At 40.5% G+C, this 23018-nt stretch overlaps 1 protein-coding gene and 1 pseudogene across 1 annotated transcript in view; one reads left to right on the top strand and one right to left on the bottom strand.

The window, feature by feature from the left end:
• PEPD (peptidase D) overlaps positions 1–23018 on the bottom strand; it is a 255845-nt gene that overhangs the window by 14752 nt on the left and 218075 nt on the right. Inside the window, exon 12 of the mRNA XM_051979735.1 lies at positions 22439–22587. Coding sequence (XP_051835695.1) covers positions 22439–22587 — 149 coding nt within the window. The remainder of the gene's footprint in view (positions 1–22438; positions 22588–23018) is intronic.
• On the top strand, positions 13573–13669 carry LOC127552600 (uncharacterized; annotated as a pseudogene).

Genomic DNA, 23018 nt, shown 5'->3' with positions numbered 1-23018 from the left:
AAGGAGGCCTTGGAAGATCAGGTCTCTTGTCATTAAATCACTGAAGGGAAGCACAGACCCTTCCTTCCCCCACCCTCGGGCCCAGTCAGGAAGTAGGAATACTCTTGAGGCCTCAATACCTTGTGTGGAGATACCATGGAGATTTATGGCTTTCATAACTGCTGACCCTGAAGACAACAGGATCACTCTTGGTGTGAAACACTGAGGCCAATTGGAAGAAGTCAAGCCAAGGAATAAACTGCGACCCCATAGGGTCAAACTACAAAGGTTGTGCCTCTCCAAGATAGGCTATCAGCTCATCACAGATATACAAGATCATATGCCAGAAACATGAGCTCTTTCTCAACAGTATCTGCCTGGAGAAGCAGCCCCTCTCAGGACTACAGCCTGAGCCTTGGGGCAATATTAGCTTTCCTCTAGTTACACCTTTTTGGTTACCTGGGAAGACTGAAACCCATATTTAAACCTGAATAGCCTAGAAAGTGGAGGAAGGTGGAGTTTGGAGCTGAGTGACTCAACAGGGTATTTACATGATCTTTGATATCGTGAAGAATGGTCAGTACTCTATAGACTCCGGACCAAAGAGATTTGGCTGAAGCATCAGAAATTTGCAGAGTAGGCAGGGATATGAGAACAGTTTGTTGTCGTCCTTTTCCCCATGCTCTCTCCCTTCCTCATCTCCCTGGGGTGTTGGAGAGAGCCTGCTCTTAAGGAGCAGGAAATGATTTTATCAGTTGAACTTTGAGGTTCAAAGTAACCCCTCTTTATCCTCTCTTGAGCTGGACATGGCTCACCGCAGCTGCTTTAGGTGGTGTGAAGAGTTGCTTGTGCAACAAAATAGCGTCTTTAAAAAATACAACACTATTTGGAGTATGCCAGCAGCCCCCTGTTATAATGGGAAGCGGTCTAGCTTGGGGCTGAGAGATGTGGGTTCAAAATCTAAAGAATTTGGACACATCACTTCACCTGTTTTTCCCACTTATTAAATGGAGATCACAATTCTTTTGTTGTCTCTTTCATGTTGGAATTTAGAAACCACAGATTCAGACTGGAAGAGGCTTGACAGATCCATCAGTACAGCGCCTTCATTTTACAAATGAGAGGGGAAGTGTGAACAGAACTGTGATTCAAATCCAGGTATTCTGACTCCCCATCCCCCCACCTTTCATTCAATTTTTTATCACCAATTGAAAATGGGATGGAGTACTGCAAAGAGGTCAAAAATCACTGCTATAAGCAACTATGCTAATGAAGTTTCCAGGGGCTCGGGCCATTCATCTAGTCTAGTGTAAGTGGCTCCCAGCTTTCAGAGATAGGTGTGACCAGCAGCTGATTGACCAGATGGCCCCACCTTCCCACATCTGTGGTTAACTTCCTGTAAGAGGATCTGAGGTACCTGAAGTTCCAGGTCTCTCATGCACATGGCAGGATAGGTAACACACATGACATATTATGTTTTTAATGCAGCTCTCTTACTAGGGGAGCAAAGTCACTACAGCTCTGACCTGGCCAGGATGAGTTGCTGTCCAGGAGTCAGTCCTGACTTGGGACACAGGGAACGATTCTCTTCTGCACAGATCCCCATGTGGCATCTTAGTCCAACTTCTTGCTCGTGCACAAGTGCCCAGGGACAGCTTCTTTGCCCCCAGCCAGGCCTGGGCAAGGATCCCTAAATTGTCTCTGGTGGTGGTTTATGTCCTATCCAATTTTACCTGACCTTGCTTCTCCTTAGCCCTTTTTCTATGCCCCCAGAAGAAAGATATAGGGGAACAGTATTGGCAAACAGGAAGAATTTCTAGATACTTTTAACTCATAAAAGTGGTTGTGAGCCAGAATTTAATTAAAGCAACTAGCAATATGTTTTAACTCCTTAAATAGAGACCCCAGAGCTATGGCCTGGAAAACACTCATGAACCCATCAAAACAGCAGTTTATCAGACTCTGCAAGGCATGAGTTGGGATTGTCTTCCTGTGCTTTATTTACAATTCTTAAATATCCTTAGTAATTGGCTAGGTCCTAACAGCTGCAAACAAAAACCTGCAAGCTTGATGTGGTCTTAGACTTCTGGAAGGCCCACCAGTGAGTCAATATTTGATAGAATCTGCGGATTATTTTCCTACTCTTTTGATTCTGTCTTCCTCCCCACCCCTGCTACGTGTGTCAGGCTTAGGACATTGGATTGGCTCACTTGATATATAATGATGGTCACAACCTGTGTTCCATTGTGGCACAGGCTTTCTAAAAATGCTGATCTCTTTGTATGGTAGGCACTACAGTGACCTAAAATTCTCCCATCAAGTACTCGAGGTTAAGTATACCATTGGGTTTTCATTTTTGTCTTCCTGATACTATTCCCATACTCTTAAGAGAACTCTGCCCATTGTGATGATGTGGCAATTAACTAGAAAGCATTTCAATTCACTTCAATTCATTAATTCATAGGATTTAGAGTGGGAAGACCTCTTAAAGACCATCTAGTCTCCCCACCCCTAACTCCATTTTATGGTTGAGCAAGGAAGAAAACAAACATTTATTAAGCATTTACTATGTGTGCCAGGCTAAATGCTTTACAAATATCTCATTTACTCTTCATAGCAGTTTTGTGAAGTTATTATGATCCACATTTTAAAGTTGAAGAAACTGAGGCAGAAGTTAAGGGTTAAGAGACTTGCCTGGGGTCACACAGCTAATGTCTGAGAATGGATTTGAATTCAGGCCTCTCTGACTCCAGGATTGGGACAACATTCACTACTTCATCTAATTGAAAAGAGTGAATGTAATCTGCTTAGATAGGAAGCAGTTAAGCTGGCCTTCAAACCCTGGTCCTCTGGAACCCAAAATCAAATCTGAACATCATACTCTTTCCATCATGTTACCAATCTGAAATTCAGTTTCTAACAGAATTCAATTTAATTCATCTAAATTTAACCCAACATTTGGTCGCCAACCTTAAGCCATTCTCTCTTTCCCGATCTCATTAATGAGCTGAAATAGACTAGTCTTTTCTTTGAAGAGCTAACTTGGAAAGTTTTTCTCACAAGTCATCCCTAATCTCACATCACTTCAGGGGATAGTCTTTTTAAGTTCCAAAATATCTTTCCCAAACAGCTTTACAAATTTTCCTACCATCAATCAAAACAAACCCAAAACATACACCCAAAGGTCTTGACAATTGCTACAATCACTCCTGGTGTCTCTGAGTCTTCCCCACTGCCCCATCTTCTCCCCCCTTCCACTCCATTTTGGCCTGCTGAGTTCAAGCCAAAGACTTTGGATGATTGATATAGGGAAGCAAGCATTATGAAGAGGAGCCAATCTTGTGAAGCTCTGACTTCAAACGCACGCCCACCCACCCGCTTAATTTCATTAACTGAACTGGCATTTGGTTAGCCAAAAGCTTAATGAGAGCCCCAGTCTTTTGGGAGGAAAAAGAAAAAAGCATGGTAGAAAAGCAAACAGCCTGACCATTGGGTCAAGGGGCTAAGGTATAGATTGCCAGGGAATTGCTAATCCCCTGGATAAGTTTTCTTCCTGGTGTCTAGATCTGGTCTCCTCCCAGACTTTCAGCCCTTAAGCTCGGCTGGGTCCTGCTCTTTGAACCACTCACACTGGAGATGCTTCCCCCACAGGGTCTCATACAGTGCTTCCTTGGCTGCTAGTTTTTTGGGTTTTTTTTTTGCATGTGTGTGGTTATAATTGTGACAGTGATTAAACCACAAAGAACTTGGCCCCTTTGTCTGGCCCGGATGGCGATTACAACACAAACACACAGCAAACAACAAACTGTGGCAACGCTGTGCTAATTTCTCTCTGAATGTGTTAAGGTTATACTTCAGCTGCAGTGCCTGGTGCTGAGGGTGAAAGGTCCTGGTCTCCTAATAGAGTCTTGGCTGCCAAATCATGCAGCTTGGCCTGTGGCAACTGGGTGGCAAAACTGGAGAGTCTTGACTATCTCGTGAGCCTTCAATCTGCTATGGGGAGAGTCTTTGCCTAAACTGCTACCCAGCCTGAATCACTGTGGGGTGTTGCTTCAGTCAAACTGAGACCTGTTAGAGCCCTTAATTTTAAAAGGCCACAATCTCCCATTGCATCCGGGGCCATTTCCAGTCGGCCTGGCCACTGGACCCAGATGATCCAGAGGAGAAAGGGAACTGGCAACTTTGCATAGCCTCCCTCCCTTAAATCCAATTCACTTGCATGTCACGGCATCACCACTCTGATGCCACGGTCCTCTTCAAGAATAAAGAACAAACAACAAGAGCCATTCTAGACCTTTCTTTTGCTCCTTGAGACACAGGCTGACTGAAGGCATCCAAGTGGCCTGAACAAGCTTAGGAGTTAGAATACATATCTGCCCTCACATCCCCCATCCCAGACATCAATTCTAATACTCATGGGCAAAGGCAGAATGGTATACCCCATTGCTTATATTAGCACAAACTCTGGGTTACACATAAACTGCATATTCACAAGAGCAGACTGCACCCTGCTAAGCCAGTTTGCGACAAACCAGGAAGAGCATCTCTATGTGAACTTTCCAGCAACAATATAAGTATTGCCAAATATAATTACTTCATCCTAATTGACACTAGATTTCAAATTTTTATCTTTTTAGCCCATGTGACACAGCAAATCACTGAATCCATGTCTCAGCTTCTTTATCTGTAAAATGGGCTTGATTAAATGTTGTATCACTTACCTTATGGAGTTATTGTAAGATAAGTGAACATTAAAGAATCCTGAACTATTGTGATTATGGACAGATTGTTCACCTATATTGATACCTTTTTGTATTTCTTCCAGTGCTGTGCACTCTTATCACCACCCTTCCACTCCTAATATACATAGTTTGTTCTTTAATTCCCCAAAAGGCATCAACTCATCTTTTTCCTTTTTTTTTCCCTTGCTAAAGGACTTCTTTTGTCAATAAATAACAAAGAACCAAAAAAACTACTTTAAGGCTCTCCATGTTGATTTTCTGCCCTAAGAGATCTGGCTTTCGACTTCTCATGGCCCTCCTTTACCTCTCCTTGCTCCCCACTTTTCTTGTCTGTAAATTTCAGTTCTTTAAGGTGTGACTCATTACATAGTTCTTCATGTAATCTCCACAAATGCAGCCCAGAGTATTCCTCTCCCCACTAGAGGGAAACAGTAGGTATCTGGTTCCTGTCAGCTTTCAAGATGCCAGGGAAAAGTTCTCTAGAGCAGATTACTTTTTAAAAATAAAATTTTATTGGTATAATTATGTGCAATTTTCCCTTCTAATATAAACTTCCTTTGTAATCCTATGTTTATGCATTTGAAAACACTATCCTGAGAAATCCATAGGCTTTTCCATGCTGCCAATGGGGTCTATGGGGTCTATGATATAAACAAGATTCAGATCTTCAGATATACATCATTTCCCGCAGAGTCTAGGGGTTTAGTGTGATGGAAAGAAGCGTGTGTCCTTATGACTACTCATGGAAACATGGCCCTTCTTTCAAGGAGGAGGTGACAATGTAGAATGAAATGGATTTTCAGAGATCACTGCAGACATAAAGAAGGATTTGAATAAACTTCATGTGCAAGACCTCATTTCCCCAAATAATCTCCACTTAGAGCACAGGGAAATGTCACTGGTTTTTTCTCCTCATATAAATTCACAAGAGTACAGTGTGGCTGTGAGATTTGAAAATTAGCTTCTGATTCTCAACAATGCCTGGGCCCTCTCTGGTACTGAATCATTACCCATGAATTCCCCATGAAGAATGAAGCCTGAGGCGGTGGATGGGGAGTGGGGAAAGGGAGGGAAACAGGGGGCCCAAGAGCACTTTTCGATGTACTTACTATCTTGCCAAGAATGGCAGCCGGAGATGCCTATCTGGGCATCATTTCACAATGTTTATTTTTACAAAGAACAAGGGCTTTCTCCCAGTTCCTTTCTTTTCCTTTCAATGGACAAAAACTCTACCATGCGTCCAAGCCAGAACTGGTAGGAGTATGGGCTGGACATAATAAAAAGTCCGAAGAGAGTCTGAATGCTTGAAGAGGTGTAACTCATGTGTTAGGCCAGTCCTGGAACAGGGGGATGGAGAAGATGACCTCATTCCAAGATCTTCTCTTCCCACACCTCCTGTCAAAGCTTAACTGCTCAGCATCAACAGCTCAGACAGACCCCAGTTCAGTAATGCTCGCCAAGCCTCCATTTGTTAGAACAACGAAAGGGGGTGGGGGAATGAGCTTTTGGGTCTCTAGCTAGGAAAGGGAAGACAATGGATATGTTTTTGTTGTCCTGGCCTGCCCGCTCCTCTCCAAGGCCCCTTTACACAACCCACACAGGCTGGGCTGGTAGAAACCAATCCCTCACAGCAACTCTGGAGCCTATCTGGAATGGCTTCCTGTTTCTGAGACTTTATGGAAACAAACATCAGCATCAATCAAACACCATTCCCGGCTGGCTGGTTCAAGGCTGACAGCAACCGCAGTTTCAGTGGGGATCGAAAGAGCTTGTTAAAGTTGAACCAGGGGAGGGAGGGGGAGACAGAGGAAGGGAGACAGAAGGAGGCTGAAAGGGGGGGACTGCTGAATGATTGCCAGTCTGACCTAATGTGGCTGTTCCTCAGGAACCTTTTTAAGACAAAGAGGTCATTTTATCTGAGCTCAGAAATAGAGACTTTTTGGGAAGTGGGGGGGAGGGTGATAAATATGTGTGGATCCCCCAAATGCCACAGAAGGAGTGAGATGAGAAGCCTGATAAATCACTGAAATTGTTGTCCTGTCCTATTTACTGGGAGGTTTGCAGAAGATTTTCACAGAAAAGATCCTAAAGCACAGTGACTAGTTCCAGATAGGTCATAGCATCTCAAGGAATCAGATAGGTATAACTTTAAAAGTACAAACCCACATATATTAAAAATATTTGTGTGCTTTAAATTCTCAAAGACCAGTTGGTTCCTTTACTCAGATCTTCAAAAATGACTGTTATTAAATAGTGACCTTAGAGAGTAAGAAATGGGAGAGAATCTTGGGCAAGGCCTCCATGTTCTCTGTAATAAAAACTTACAATTGAGACCACTGAAATAGATCTTTAGTTCCAGATTCTATCCCCAGTAACAAACACTGCCCATATCATACTGATGAACCAGTAGGGCTGATCCGTCCATTTACCTGTCTTCATTATTAAAAGCTCACGTTGGTCATGCTTCAGGACCAACTTCCCCATACAGTATACTCTAATTTCCTGGAAGCCTGAGCTGCCTCCAGCAATGTGACTGGTCACACTGATCTAGCCACACTTTCACCCAGGATCTTTTCTTTGTGAGACAGATGGTAGAATTAGTGATACAAGTGAGGCTGGAGTTAGAAGGTTAGCTTGGGCAGAGGATAAAGGTTCTGTATGTGGCCGTGACAATACTGATTAAATACTCAAATAAAACTATTTTCTAAGAGTCATTTGCTATAAACCACAAATGAACAAGAAAAAGGTATCTGGTTTTAGACCTCAGGTTTTCCTGATCTTCCAAAGCCAGAGATTCTAAAAGCCAGCTCCCAGGGATTCTGGAGACAATGATAGAGATAGAGTCAAAGGCTGGTCCAAACCAGAACTGGTAGGAGTATGGGCTGGACACAATAAAAAGTCTGAAGTGAATCTGAATGCTTGAAGAGGTATAACTCATGTGTCAGGCCAGGCCTGGAACAGGGGGATGGCATAGACCATCTTATGCTCATAACAAGAATAAGTGGATGAGAAATATCTTTCAGAAGCTATAGAAGAGTGTATGTATATTTACATGTAATGTATATAATATACATGAACACACATAAAAAGGTATGCCTCTATGATACATGCATGCATGCATTCAAAGTATCTGTGTGTGTGTGTGTGTGTGTGTGTGTGTGTGTGTGTGTGTGTGTATGTATAAAACTTGTGGTGAAAGGCACCTAAAATTCTGATGGGAAGAGATAACATCTAGCCAGGGTCAGATGTGGGAGGACAGAAAACAGCAGAGAATGGTCTCCAACATCTCATGAAGAAGGCTTTGGGAGTAACCTCTCAAAGACAATGGGAAAGAATGAAAGGACAAGGTAAGATCTATGTGGCCTTAGTTGAGACAAAAAAACAATTATCTTCACCTGGAGCAAAGACAGAGCCTTCAGGAGGCAGTACCACGGAGGCAGGTAAATGTGCAAAGAATGAGGAAGCAACATGGCCAGCACAGAGAAGTGGGCCATGCAGAAGAGGAGGCAGGCACACCAGGAAAGGAAGGAATGTGACTATGAGTTTGTGGTGTTTGAGTGAAACTGATACAGGGAGAATTCAGCTCTTGTGGACATTCTGTGGTTGAGTTGGTGGTGGGAAAAGAATTGTAAAAATGTAAATATGTAAATACCATCTATAATAATAAAAATTAAAAAAAACCCTTTGGATAGAATGAGCCCTTAGCAAAAGCATGTTGTCTGCGGTGACTTCCATTCCCTCTTGCACCAGAACCATGGTGACCCCTCTTGCTGCCCCCAGGTGGGTACTATCTGCCTTCTCTTGCCCTCCACTCATACTTACCAACTCCACGACTCAGCCTCAGGATCAGGTTCTTTGTAGCATAAAAGGAACACAATCCTCCCAGTCATCCTACTTTAAAATTTCAATGGCATCCCTGATTCTTCCTCAACTCTAATTTCCCATCTTTAGTTAAGTGCTGAGTCCTACTGAGTCCTCCACCTCATTTCCTTTTTCCTCTTCAAGCCTCCTCATTATTCAGTGGCCAGTAGTTCCATTCATTTCAAAGCCTTCTACTAGTCCCTCTGCCTTCACATCTTTTTTCTTCAATCCTTTCTCCACATAGTTGATAAAATCATCTTTTTGGGGTACAAGTCTAACCTATTATTTCCCTTGCTATTTCTGAATCAATCTTATTCTCTGAAAATACACTAACATACAATATGAGACAACACATATTATTAAGAACCAAAGAGGTGCTAGGGAAGTAAATATAAAGTCATTTGGAAGGGGAATCAGATTGTGACTCCTAGAGGACAGAGATTGTCTTTTGTAGCCCCAGTCTTTAGCACAGTGTCTAGCACATAGCAGGTGCTTAATAAATATTTACGAACATAGGAAATAGTATTTGACTTGGGCCTTGAAGCTCCTTTCTCAGTTTCCTTTGTTTGATCATTATCCATATCATGCTAATTTTGGTTGTTCTCCAGGGCTCTGTCCTGGATCCTTTTTTTCTTTTCTTTTTCTACTCTCTCAGTGACCTTAATTAGCAGATTTCTAAATCTATATATCCAGCTCTAGCTTCTCCTCTGAACTGCAGTCACACATTACTAGCTGCCTTTTGGACATTTTACTTGGATAACTCATGAACACCTCAAACCGAAATGCCCAAAACAAAAGCTATTATCTTTCTCTTCAAATATACCAATCTCTTTTCTGAACTTTATTTCTGTCAAGAGCACTACCTTATTTCTTGTTATTATGTGTCACAATTTCAGTTTTATTCTTTCTTCTTCACAATCCCTAACATCACACCTTCAAGTAGTTGTCTAACCTAGTTGTTTGCATCTTCACAATGTTGCTGTCATTCATCCTCTTTCTAAAATGAGTAATTGATTATTTCTCTCATATTTAATAACTAATTATTGAATCAGGAACAGGATTTTTCTACGTCCTCAGCCAGAAATTAACCAGAGTTAGTCTCTCTTAGAGATTTACCCAGACCAAGATCTACACAGACAGTAATAATAATAATAATTCTGAGTTTGGGCAAAAAGTGTATTCCTTTTTGTATGCTCAGAGTAGGGAAAGACTGATCCTCCTTATTATCAAGGCAGGTGATGTAGAAATTAATGTCTTTTTGACCAAGACTTTCATTTTAATATAGACCATAACTCCCACTGTGTTATCCAATCTGAGTTGATTATCACCCTCAGCTACACCTACTCTTCAATGCCATTAGGTGTCTTTGGACTAAAAGAGATATAATCCTTTTATTAATTACCTGCTGGCCTTAATAATGAAATGATTAAATAATCCAGAAACTATGTCTCTGGAACCTTTTTCTAATCATCATACTAACACACACATCACTATGGTTCAGGAATTCAATCCCTTTTTCCTGATCACTACAACATCCTAATTAGTTTCTCTCTCAAGTTTGTCTCTACTCTCATCCATCCTTAATACAAGTATCAAAAATATTTTCTTAATTCACACATGTGATTATGTCATCTTTTCTTGTCTCTCACTCAACAAACTGCAATGGCTCCCTATTATTTCTATGACCAAGTACAAGGCCTCCATTTGGCATTTATAGCTCTTCATAACTTGGTCTCTTTCACCCTTTCCTAATTTTTTAAATCTATCACTGTCTTTCACATAGACTACAATTCAATCATACAGACCTATGTGATTTTCTTTAATTTAAATTTTATTTTCATTCTTTGTTCCATTATATCCTTATTCTACCCTCTACTTCATCCATTAAGGTGAGAAATATAATAGCTGACATATACATAGAGTCAAGCAAAAAAAAAAAATTTCCTGCATTAGGGAAAAAATTATGCTTCAATCTGTACAGATTGAACTAAGTTCATTCCTTCTCAATCAGGTGCTGTCCTTCTATTTGTTATTCCCCCACATACAATATTCTAATTTTCCATTTTCAAGACTTCACTACCTGAAATGCTCTTCTTCCATATCCCCACCTCTTTAGTATTTTTTGTATTCCTTCTAAGTTCCACTTCCTACAAGAGGCCTTTCTCAATCTCCCTTGGCCACGAGTGCCTTCCCTCTTCTCTAAGGCTAACTCAATTTTGTCTATTTGTCTCCCTATGTGAACATAAACTCCTTCATGACATGTTCCTGATTTTTTCATAGTGAAAACATAGTATTTATTGACTGAATTATCAAAAGCTGTTCTGATTCTTTAACTGTTATTGCTTTTTCCTCCAAAAATTCTTTTTGTATGTGTACACACACACACACACACACACACACACACGTATGCATCTGTGTGTATTCACATGTTTATACATATGTATTCCTATATAGGAATACATATGTATAAACATGTGAATACACACAGATGCATACATATATACACACACACACACACACACACACACACACACACACACACACTCCCCTTTCTCTTTTTTTCTTACATTCTATAGGGAGATGAGAGAAAATACATATTTATGCTAATAGATGTTTACTGAATGACTGAATGATAAAAGAATGTGAATTGTTTTGATAGGCAGAGAAATCTGGGAATTGCTAAGAAAAAGAAGAGATTTTAGGTGAAGGGGAATGGTGCTTAATGAATCCATGCTAATGTGATAATGGGAAAGAAAAAGAATCTATTTTTCTTCCTCTTTACCACTCCAAGTAACAATGAATTTTTGGAGATAATGGAACCTACTTGTTAATACAATGGAGTGAATCTTAGTGATAGTTTTGAGTTGTGAGTTGAGCTATTTTGGGGCAGATGTGCAGGGCCAGGAGTTTGATTAGAGCTCCTGTTCAGGAGACAAAGTCCCCAGCTTTAAGGGTAAAAGCAGCCCTGCTATGTTTTACATTCAACACAGCATCTGGGCGTCCTTTGTAAAAGAGGCACAAGCCATGCTGATGGCTTGAAGATGATAGATAATTAAGGAAAGTGAGTTTAAAAGCCATTTGTGCATTTGGAAGATCTTAGGGCACCCATGATTATCAGTGAGACCTGCAAGCACCTCAAACTTGGGCTAAAACACATAACGTCTATGGCAGCACACCTGGGAAAGGATTAGTGATGAATTGAACATCAGTTCATTAATCTCCAAACCCAGAGAAAGATCTACATCTTCTATCCCTCCTTATTCTCAGTGCCCAATTATTCCAACTCTGTCTCTTACACAACAGTGAGGAATGTATGCTCAGCCAAGCAGGACCATCTGTGGTCAGTGTCTCAACCTTTTCAGTTTTGCTGGGCTATCATTCTACCATATTCATTTCTCAAACTTTAAGAGCAGAAGTTTGGATTATGTATTAGCACACACACATCATACAATTTTTTTTTGCCACCCCTGGAGAATTGGATATTATTTCAATGATTTATTTATTTATTCAATAATTTATTTTTTCTTTGGAAGGTAGAAGGGATGAGATGTGCAAAATGTAGAACTGTGTGTATCTTGGCTCAGGCATTAAGCACAAAAAAAAAATTTCATACTTTGCTAGTATGCAGCTTTGGGTCTTACGAATATTCTGGAAACCCTGCCTGCTAATGGACTAGATCATAGCCAACCTAAGCAATAAAATATTAGCCATGAGAGAGAAGAATTCTTTTCTTAGTCCTATGCAACAGAAAGGCTAATAGATTAGTTTAGCAACAGTGTTTGTATGACTCTTAGTGAAATATTTTTAATTATCTTATAAACAACTATGTTAGCTCACATTCTCTCCTTTTCCTTGTCCTACATATGCTCATGATAGAAAAAGACCCAAAGGCTTATGACACCAAGACTGAGGGAGTTAAGGCATTACAACTTCCCACACAGGTAGAAAAGAACACTTCTTGGCCATTCTTATGGGTTTCTGGTACAGCCAGTTCCACATTCACTGTGGACCTAGATAAATGAAACCCACAGCTAATTCATGAAGCCCAGAACAGGTAACAGCAACAACTCTCTCCTAACCAACTTCTTGCCAGAATTATTCAACAGGAAATGAAATTTGGGTTTTATCTCTTCAGTGCCCTATTGCTTTGGGGTGAGGGGAGTGCCCAGTCAGGGAAGAGGAATGCTGGGCTAAGAAAGTCCACAAACTAATTAATCAACTTCTAAATTAGAAAGCTAACCCTTCCCTCTGAAAAGACAAACTATTAGATGGCTAGGGAGGCTCTGCTTAGTGCATCTGAGGAGAGCTCCATTAATCAATGACTTTTTTTCCTCAAGTTTTAAAACTTGAGGGGCCACATTGACCAAGAGGTTTTAAAATAAAAAACTAAGCCTTCTCTGAAGAGCAGTAACTAGGTAGAAATGCCATTTGGGGACCTTGGTCGGAAGAGGCTACCAGCCACCTCTCTCCAGGTGAGAACAGAAGAAAGGGAAAGAAGCCTGTGAATAGCATTTGCAATAAAGGTGATTGATGACACTCACCCCCTCATCCCACTTCCCCAGGTATCTTCCAAAGCAGGCCCAGTGTCATGAGCTTTTGCTTCATAACAACTGACGTACATAGATGGGCAAGCTGAGCCAAAGAGAGATGACTGAACTCGCCTAAAGCCTGAAGCGTATCAGAATCAGACATCCCTTGGTACCTAAAACACAGCAAAAACAAAACTTGGGTACCAGCCAGAGTGTAAACAGTAGTTCATCCCAGAACCAGGGCGACCTTATACTGTATGAGGGGTTAGCCTCATCAAATGGATTAGCTTAATTAAGACCTTCAAAATGAATTGGAAAATAAATTCTGAGAGATCAAACTAATAGAGTATAAAACCACAACTGATAGTGAAGTGAATAAGAGGACCACCAGAAACTCTCTTTATCATATGTCCCCAGTGGTTCCTCTTCTCCAAAATGTCTTCTTGCTGCTCCCTTTGGCAGCATATATACATACATAAGCCTGGAATGATACAGAAAAGATGAACATGAACTCTGAGCAAAGGTGACACACAAATTCATGAAATATTCCATATTTTTCTACCTGCCAAGTCAAATAGGAACTAGAAGAATTTAAGTATAAAATAAGACCTTGCATTTGTCTGCTCAGCCACAGTCAGGCACAGTGGACATTGATCTTAATGTAGTGGTATCATTTTGGTCTTCTCTGAATACAAAGAACAACAGCCAATCTTCACACAAATAAAATCAGATCTAAACATTTGGAGAAATATTAATTACTCGTGTGGAGGCTGAGCCAACATAATAAAAATGACAATTCTGCCTATGTTAATTTGCTTATTCAGTGCCATCCCCATCAACCAACCAAAGAATTACTTTATAGAGCTAAGGAAAAAAGAATAATTAAATTCATCTGGAGCAGTGGTCCTCAAACTTTTTAAATAGGGGGCCAGTTCACTGTCCCTCAGACTGTTGGAGGGCCAGACTATAGTAAAAACAAAAACTTTGTTTTGTGGGCCTTTAGATAAAGAAACTTCATAGCTCTGGGTGAGGGAGATAAGCGTCCTCAGCTACTGAATCTGGCCTGCCGGCCGTAGTTTGAAGACCCCTGATGTGGAGGATCAAGAATATCAAGCTAATAAATGAAAAAAATAGAAAGGAAAAAGGCCTAGCAGCTCCAGATCTCAAACTATACTACAAAAGTTATAATCATCAATTAATTTAGGATCGGCTAATAGAGAGATTGACCAATGAAGCAGATTACATATACGTTATACAGGGAAAAAAATGGACATAATAATGTAGTGTTTATCAAATATCCCAAGAACTGGGGCAAGAACTCTTTAATTCAACAAAAACTGCTGTGAAAACTAATTTGATATAGATCGTATAGATTGACATTGCAATAATTAGAATATTTGGGTCTATCAAACACTAGATAGTAATTTTGTCCTCAGTAACAACTATGTTATCCTAATTTGAATTATCCTTTAAATGGGCATGTGATACAGAAAAGAAGAGTGGTATCAGAAGCAAATTAGTGGAGAGGATAAGAATTCATGACCAAACTAGAAATAAGAGAGATTCAATGGGGATAAAGTGGGTAATTTTGATTATATAAGGTTAAAAAATATTTGCACAAACAAAACCAGGAAGTTGCAGCAAATTTCTTAGATAAAGGTCTAATTTCTAAGATACAGAGAAAACAGAATCAAATTAACAAGAGAAAAAGCCATTCCCTAATTGATAAATAACCAAAGGATATAAACAGGCATTTTAAGAAGAAGAAATCTAAGCTAACAAGAGCCCTATTTAAAAAAAAAAAAAAAAAAAAAAAAAAAAAAAAAAAAAAAAAACGCTCCTAAATGACTAATAGAGTAAAGTGAAGTAAAATAACTCTGGGGTACCACTTTCACATCCATCAGATCAGTGAAAATGACAATTGCTAGAGGGGTTTCAGGAAAACAGATATACTAAGGTATTGGTGGTAGAGTTATGAACTAATATTCTGGAAAGCAATATGGAACTGTATCCCAAAAGCTATTAAATTGTGCATAACTTTTGACCAGTAATACTACTATTAGACCTACATCTCTAAGAAATCAAAGAAAGAAAGCTCATAAATACAAACATATTTATAGCAGCTATTATAGTGGCAAAGAATTGGAAACCGAGGGGATGCCCATCATTGGGGAATGGCTGAACCAGTTACCAACCAACCAGAAGGCTATTGTAAGTCCAGTAGTGAGGTGATGAGTGCCCACAACAGGGTGGTTACAGTGTTAGAGGAGATGAAAAAAGACATGTTTCAAAGGTAAAACTGGCAACAGAATGATAGGTGAGGTGAGGGTAAGGACTCAAGATGGCATATCTGGATTGTTAGCCTGGTTGAATGGGAAGACTGGTAATCCTGAGAGTAAAGAAGAAACTAGGAAGGAGCTTTAGTGGGGAGCAATAATGAGTTCCGTTTTTTAAATTTGTCTACACTGGAGAATGTAATTAATTAATTAGAGACATGTAAATGTAAATTAGGTATGTTGAACATATTGAAGGGAATTAAAAAAAGGGACTAAATCCCAGTTTTGTGTCCTCTGGAGTGGGCTAAATTATTCTAGGGTCCTCAATGAGATTGGAAGTGGGGAGGGAGTAAGCAGGATAAGAGCCCCTTCCATACATTCCAGCTGAGAAAAAATCAGGTTCTCTCTGGTCTCAGACTTATCTAGTTCTAGTGAAGTAGTACTCCTATGTGATATAGGTAGATCTAAGATCTCCAAACTCTCAGCCATTTGGGACTTGCTTCTTAAGGAGTTATTTAAACAGCTGTGATTGGCAGGTGTTCGACAGACAGATAAGTGGGCCTATGCCTAGTTTTACTGGGATTTTCAGGGCAGAGGGACAGGATAAAGGCCCTCTGGACAACTGTTGGATGGCATCTGTGACTGTCCTGACTGGTAATCTAGCCCTCCCCAGAATGGGGATGGGAGGTGAGGCACTGCCCATATCCACTGTCTTCTCATTGAGATAACAGGGATTAAAGTCAATAATAAATTGCTTTGCTCTTAATTTGGAAAAAAAGAAATGTTAGATTGTCCCCATAGGTGGGCAAGAAAGGGGGCACTTCAGCACAAACATGTTTGGACAAGGCTCAGAGCACTGGGATTTCTGGGCTGCTGTCTGCCTCCTATAAAACAAATGATCCCATGGGGCTTTAGTTATCCTCCCTGTCTTCAGGGCTGGCCAACATTCTTTCAGAGCCAGCTTGGCTGTAGAGTCTCGGTGGGAATCCTGTGGGCTAGAGATCAGGCTGAGAGGCCCTGGCACAGGGACAGAGATGGATGGAAATGCAGTAAAGCCTCCTCAGTAGGAAGTTACCAGCCAGCCCCCATGTTGGTATATTCCCAAAGGCTAAACTAATGGTGACTCATTGAGACCAAATGTCATCAGGCTCAGCCACAAAAACAGGAGGGCACACCAGGCACCCTAATACTTCTCCAGCTTTTCTTGGCCTCTGCCTGATTCTCACCTGGTAGTATAGAAGTGTATGTGTAGAATAAAGAGAATGTGGTACAGCAGGAGTTGGGATTAGGTCTGTCATGCTTTTGATTTTGTCAGCAGATGTGAGACTTCAGATATTCCAGCTCAATTCTCTGGGCTCAAAATCCCTTTTTCCATCTATCTCTTAGGGTTGCCCAAGGACCAAATGGCTACAGGAGCATTCTGAATACAATGCTTCCCAATGAGGCATTATAATTCTAATTCCTGGACAGAAGTGCGTTCAGCTGAGCTCAGTAGACCTCCTTTCTGAGCTAAACCATAAGGCAAGTGAGAATATAAAGAAGGCCCACTCCAAAGTATAATCTTGGCGGGCAAAGCTATCATTTGAAGAGGTAGCCCCAAGAAAAATAAGGAGCCAAAGGGAAAAATACAGATGTTGGCTGGCAAAATGGTTCTTCCTGTTGCTGACTTCTCTGGGTGCTGCATGAAAACAAACAAAAGCCCAAGTCCCAAATATTAAATCTGTTTCTGATTTTCTTTTCCCTCTCTGCTGCTTTCAGACAATACATTCTTATATAACACTCAGCTTAATAGCAGATAGGCTACTCCAGATGTAGATGACTCCCCTTTGGACTTGTAAACTACACCCTAATTTTTTTTTATTCTTACAGGTATGTGGGAATAGAAGCAGAAGCAAGAAAACCACCAAAGCCTTATTGGTTTTTCCTTCAAGTAAAATTTAAGTTCCTTGAACTCAGAGATATGTTTGTTTGTTTGTTTGTCTTTTGGCCTTTGTATGCCTATTGTATTACACATAAAAAGTGATTAATAAAGCCATCATTTCCTAGGACAGAGAGCCAGAATCACCAAGTGTGGGGTATAGATGTAAGGCTTCTCTGACTGTCCCATGACCCCTCAGTGGTCCCAAGAACTTTCCCTAGTGCTGAAATCAGAACCTGGTCTGATCTAACAGGTCAATTCTAAAGATAGAAATTTTTTTTTTTTTTTTTTTTTTTTTTTTTTGCTGGACAGAACCCATGTGGGCCAGCTTCTCGGTCACTTTTAAGGTTAGCCTGGATCTCTTTTGGAGTAGATGCCCTTCATCCATTGTTAATTTTTCTTAATCTTGAGCCTTCCCTCCCCCATGCCAATCATTGATCTTTGATTTCTGATGTTTGAAAAAAACTGAGGACATTTGAGATCTCCTTTCCTCATTCTTTTCATCTCACAATCCCTTGACTAGTATAAGCGACTCTCCTCCTTTCTCCCAATCTCTGACAATGACTTCTTTCCTTAGCATAGCCAACTGTTCTCTAAGTGCCCTTGAGCATATTCCCTCCAGTCTGGTCTCGTAGATGGCAGCATCAATCATTCCCCCTTCACTCTGGGACATTTGACTTCTCTGTTAGTTACTTTTTTTTTTTTTTTAACTGCCTTCTATGACACCCAGGATGATGCTCTGCCTCATCCAAATCTGATTCATGTGCAAGTTGAGATATCACCCTCATTATATCATTGATTCTCTTCAAGAACAAAGGAGGAACAAACACACTCAAGTCTTCCTCCCCTATTAAAAAAAAAAAAAAAAGTTCAGTAGACCTTACCATTCTCTCAGACCATAGTTCTAGATCTCACCTCCCTCTGCCAGTCAATCTCCTTGAAAATATCCTCTATATTTGATGTCTTCACTTTCTTCCTCTAATTTACTCCTCAATCCTTTGTAGTCTGGCTTCCAACTTTGTCCTTCAACTGAAACTGCTCTGTTTGAATTTGGCAATTATCTCCTAACTGTGAAGCTTATTTAAGATTCATATTTTTTGAGCTATCTGCTTTATCTGAAATTACTAACAACACTTTCTTCTTGGTTAATCTTCTTTCTAAGTTTTGTGATTCTACTCTCTTAATTTTCTTTATCCATATTATCCACATCATAGAAACAGAAATGTAGGTAGAAAGGTGGAGTAATTAAGCAAGATTTAGCAAATGACTGGACATATAGGGTGAGAAGATATGACCTGACCTAAGAAACTGGAAATCTTTTTCCTTCATCCTTTCATCATTCAGAGTGCTTTGACAAAAATAGGGAAATTTGGAAGAGGGAATGGTTTGAGGCAAATATTGATTTCTGTTTTGGACATGTAAAGTTTGAGACTTCTCTGAAGTATCTGGTTTGAAATGTCTATTAGATAACTGGTGATTTAATTCTCCCTGTGCAACAAGAGAACTGTTCGGTTCGGCAAACATATATTGTATCTAGGATATACTGTAACATATCCAACATATATAGGACTGCTTGCCATCTAGGGGAGGGGGAGGAGGGAGGGAGGGGAAAAATCGGAACAGAAACGAGTGCAAGGGATAATGTTGTAAAAAAAATTACCCTGGCATGGATTCTGTCAATATAAAGTAATAATTAAATTAAAAAAAAAAAAAGATAACTGGTGATTTGTGACTGAAACTCAGTAGGGCTAGAAGTGGGATTCATCTATACAGAGTAACTCCATAGGAGCTGATGCGATTATCAAGAAAGAAGTTGTTCATTGTACACAGTAACAATAAGATTATATGATGATCCATTGTGACGGATTTAGCTATTTTCAACAGTGTGGTGATTGAAAGCAATTTCAATAGGCTTGAGATAGAAAAACCATCCATATTCACAGAGACAGAACTATGGAGATTGAATATGGATCAAAGCATAGTATTTTCATTTCTTGTTTATTTGTTTTTTTTTTTTTTCTTTCTCACAGTTTTTTTCCCCCTTTTGGTCTAATTTTTCTTGGCTAACATGACAAATATAGAAATGTGTTTAAAAGAATTGTACCTATTTAACCTACATCACATTACTTGCTGTCTTGGGGAAGGAAAAGAGAAAACATTTAGAACACAAAGTTTATAAAAATGAATGTTGAAAACTATCTTTACATGTACTTGGAAAATAAAATATTATTGAATTTTTTTTTAAAAGAAAGATGTTATAGAGGAAAAGAGAAAAAAGGGGCTTAGGATAGAACGTTGGGGAACGACATTTTTCACCTCTGATTTCTTCTCTCTTCTCTTTACCTCTCTATGCAAAGTCACCCAGGTTCAGTCCCAATCTAGCTCTTACTTGGCCTAGATCACAGTCACAATTTCCTGATTTATCACCCTTCCTCACTTCTCATCCTCTCTTCACACCACTGCCAAGATAATATTCCTTAAGTGTTGGAATCTTTATAAATTGCTAACTCATTAGAGTTGATAGATTATTGATCTGATCTTACAAGAAGATGTTTTGGGCCAGAACCTGAAACAAGGTACTAAGTAGAACTAATTGATACAATGCTTGTGTTCACACCTTTACTCCTTGGAGTTCACATGTTTGGGAAATTTCAGGGTTTAGTATGAGATATCTGAATTCATACCTCCCTTAAAGCTCTTAGGGCCAGAGAGCACTATGGGAGAAAACCCATAATCCCATTCTCTCAGAAGAGTCATATATATGCCAGCGAAGAGTGATTCGAGAGAATATTTTCCACTTGGCTGGCTGGTGGCAGAAGAAGAGTTTTCAGAGGAAGAAGCTACGAGTCAAGAGTTCAGCAGAAGACTGAGAAGGCTCTTAGAGGCACACCCCTGTGGTGGCTGGGCTCCTGCACCTCCCCCACTGAGACTAAGCTGGTCTGAAAGACTCTCCAGAAAGCTAGCCAAGCCCCAAGTGAAGGAGACAAGAGATTCATTCCATCTTTGTGCTGGCTGGAGGCTGAAGAAAGCAAAGGATAATCTGCAAGAGCTCTTGGAACCAAGCAGAGAGATAGCCTCTAGGCCTCAACTAACCAGGCTATTTTGGAAGGAGAAAATAAACGTTTGTATTTTTACCAGCTGGCTGCATTTGGGGTAATTATTGATCTGAACTGATACTAAAGCTGCCTTCAAGAAAACCTCCCCGAGAAACCTACCCTCTCCCCCGAGAGAACTATTTTACTTATTTTAAAAGAAGAACAAGATCACCACACTTGAGCACTCAGAACTAACCATGTCACTCCCTCCCACAACCAAATCCAGTGCCTTCCTATTGCTTCTTGGACAAACTATAAACTCCTCTATTTAACTCTTAGAGCCCTACATAATTTGGTCCCAATGGGTATACCTTTCAGATCTCAAAAAATATTTCTTCCTCTTCTGTATTTTAGTTTCTAGTCAAATTGACCTTTTTTTTTTTTTTTTTTTTCTTCCTCACTTCACCTCTGGTGTCCGTGTCCTTGCACTAACTATTCCATGCCTGGAATACCTTCCCTCCTTACCTCTTTATTATTATTATTTTTTATTACAGCTTTTTATTTACAGAACATATGGATGGGTAACTTTTCAACACTGACCCTTGCAAAACCTTCTGCTAGAATACACTTTTTTCCTTATCTCCAATCTTGAGTCCCTCTCTTCTCTGAAGATGTAGTTAGGGGACAATCTGCATGAAGTCTTTCTTGATCCCTCCCCCTGTTTACCTCTTAAAGTAACTTATATTTAACTGCTTGGCACATATTTGTGTTTGTTCATTTTATATTTATATTGTATGTAATTATGTACCAATTGTCTGCTCCCCCATCCCACTTGGAATGAAAGCTCTTTACAAGAAAGAATGGTTTCTTTCTTTGTACTTGTATTCCTAAAGCCTAACACAGTGCTTGGCACACAGCAGATGTTAAATAAATGCTTACCAAATTGCCTAATTAATGCTCCCACATTGGAGAAGCCTATGAGATTGAGGCAGAAGATGCAAATGAACAGACAGATGGGATAGGTGAGCAATGACAGGCTTTTCTAAATTTGGCACATGAAGAGAGCCTGGGCTGTAGTTCCAAACAATAGGGTATCACTAACCCTGGTCCAGGCAAGACATTCATCCCTTAGAAACTGATGGTGGACAGACAGCTATGTGTCTCATGGCACTTTCTTCCTAAGCCTTGTGCCATGAACCTAAAGAAGTCTTTAGTCAGCTCTGAGCTCTCCTTGTTCCTGTGAATATAATCAATTACCAAAGGAAAGAAAGTCCTCCTGCCATGTGTCTCATTGGAATGCTGATTGTGGCTCTAGAGAGGCCAGTAACCACTTCTTTTCACCGGTTGCCAACAAGGAATCAAAGACTAGTGGTGTAAGTTATAACTTTTCTCTGTTTCTGGCACTTTCCAGGGAAACCAAGGCTCCTACCTACTCCTATTTTCTAGCCTATGCTGGCCCCCCAACATACAAATGTGTGCAAAAAGCCCTTCCTTCTGGACAAGTGTAGGACAAAGAAAGATCCCTAAGTTCTGCTAGCTCTGAGCTAAAAGCTCTACAGAATGAAAGCAAGTCCAGAGACAAGTTCCTCCTGACTGAGGGAGGTCCCTTTGGATTTCTTAACAATACCCTGGGAGAATCTCAAGAGTTGCTAGAAGAACCCCACAGGGCATTTGTCCAATCTGTACCTGCCTTAGATCTCCCTTCTACTCTGTCTCCAACCTGTGGTTATCCAGCTTCAGCTTGAAGATCAATGATAAAGTATCTAATTAAATCCCATGCACTTTGAGATAACTGTAATTGTCACAGTTATGTCAAACCGAAATCTACCTCTTTGCAAATTCTGGCTCCTTGTTTTTCCCTCTATGGTCAAACAAGACCCAAACCCTCTTCCATAAGTGCCCTTTTGATCCCCGAAGATAACTATCACCTGTCCCATAAATTGCCCTGTTTTCTCCAGGGAACCAGATCCTTCAGGAGGTGAGGGGCAGAGTAGGGACATGGGCTCTGGGGACAGGTTCTCTCTGCCCTTTCCCCCCAAACCCTTAGACGCTCAGAAAATCTGATATGTTTCTTCTCCCCCTCAAGCTCCTCCTCTACCTGGTTTGATGGCATTCATGACGGCCCGGCAGGATCTCAGCACAGCTTCATAGATGGCCTTCTGGTCAGGGGTGAATTTCCCATTGGCAGGGAAGGTGCAGGTAATATCAGATGAGAAACAATAATATTCACCTCCCATGTCAAACAAGCTGAGAAAAGATAGGAAAAACAAGATGTATTAGAGGAGGCTTTGGAGAAATCTCTCTCACACACACTGCTCCCCAGCTCAGCCTGTAAACCTTGCCCTTCAAGATTTCATCCCTTGGACAGTTCGGTCTCTGACACGGTTCTCTTGCTCTTCCTTTGGTTTTTACTCCCTGATCATACAATGAGTGGGGAAGATGAAAGAGAAGACATTCGACCTCACGGATTTCAGAAGACCTGTTGTCAGCACAGAAGGGGAATGCACAGCGGGGCACCATGAGTGAGAACCGGGGAATGTTTGACTATTCACACTACTGGCTATAATGGGAGCCTGGGCAGGCTAATCACGCTCATAGAAAACTGGGGATCAACAGCAAATGTCCATTGCTGTGAATGTAACCTCAAATGAAATGAAGGCAGCATGTTTCTGCAGAAA

Source organism: Antechinus flavipes, chromosome 2 (assembly GCF_016432865.1).
Source record: "Antechinus flavipes isolate AdamAnt ecotype Samford, QLD, Australia chromosome 2, AdamAnt_v2, whole genome shotgun sequence".
Taxonomy (NCBI): domain Eukaryota; kingdom Metazoa; phylum Chordata; class Mammalia; order Dasyuromorphia; family Dasyuridae; genus Antechinus; species Antechinus flavipes.
The sequence above is the reverse complement of the archived record's forward strand: the minus strand, read 5'-3'. Positions and strand labels throughout refer to the sequence as shown.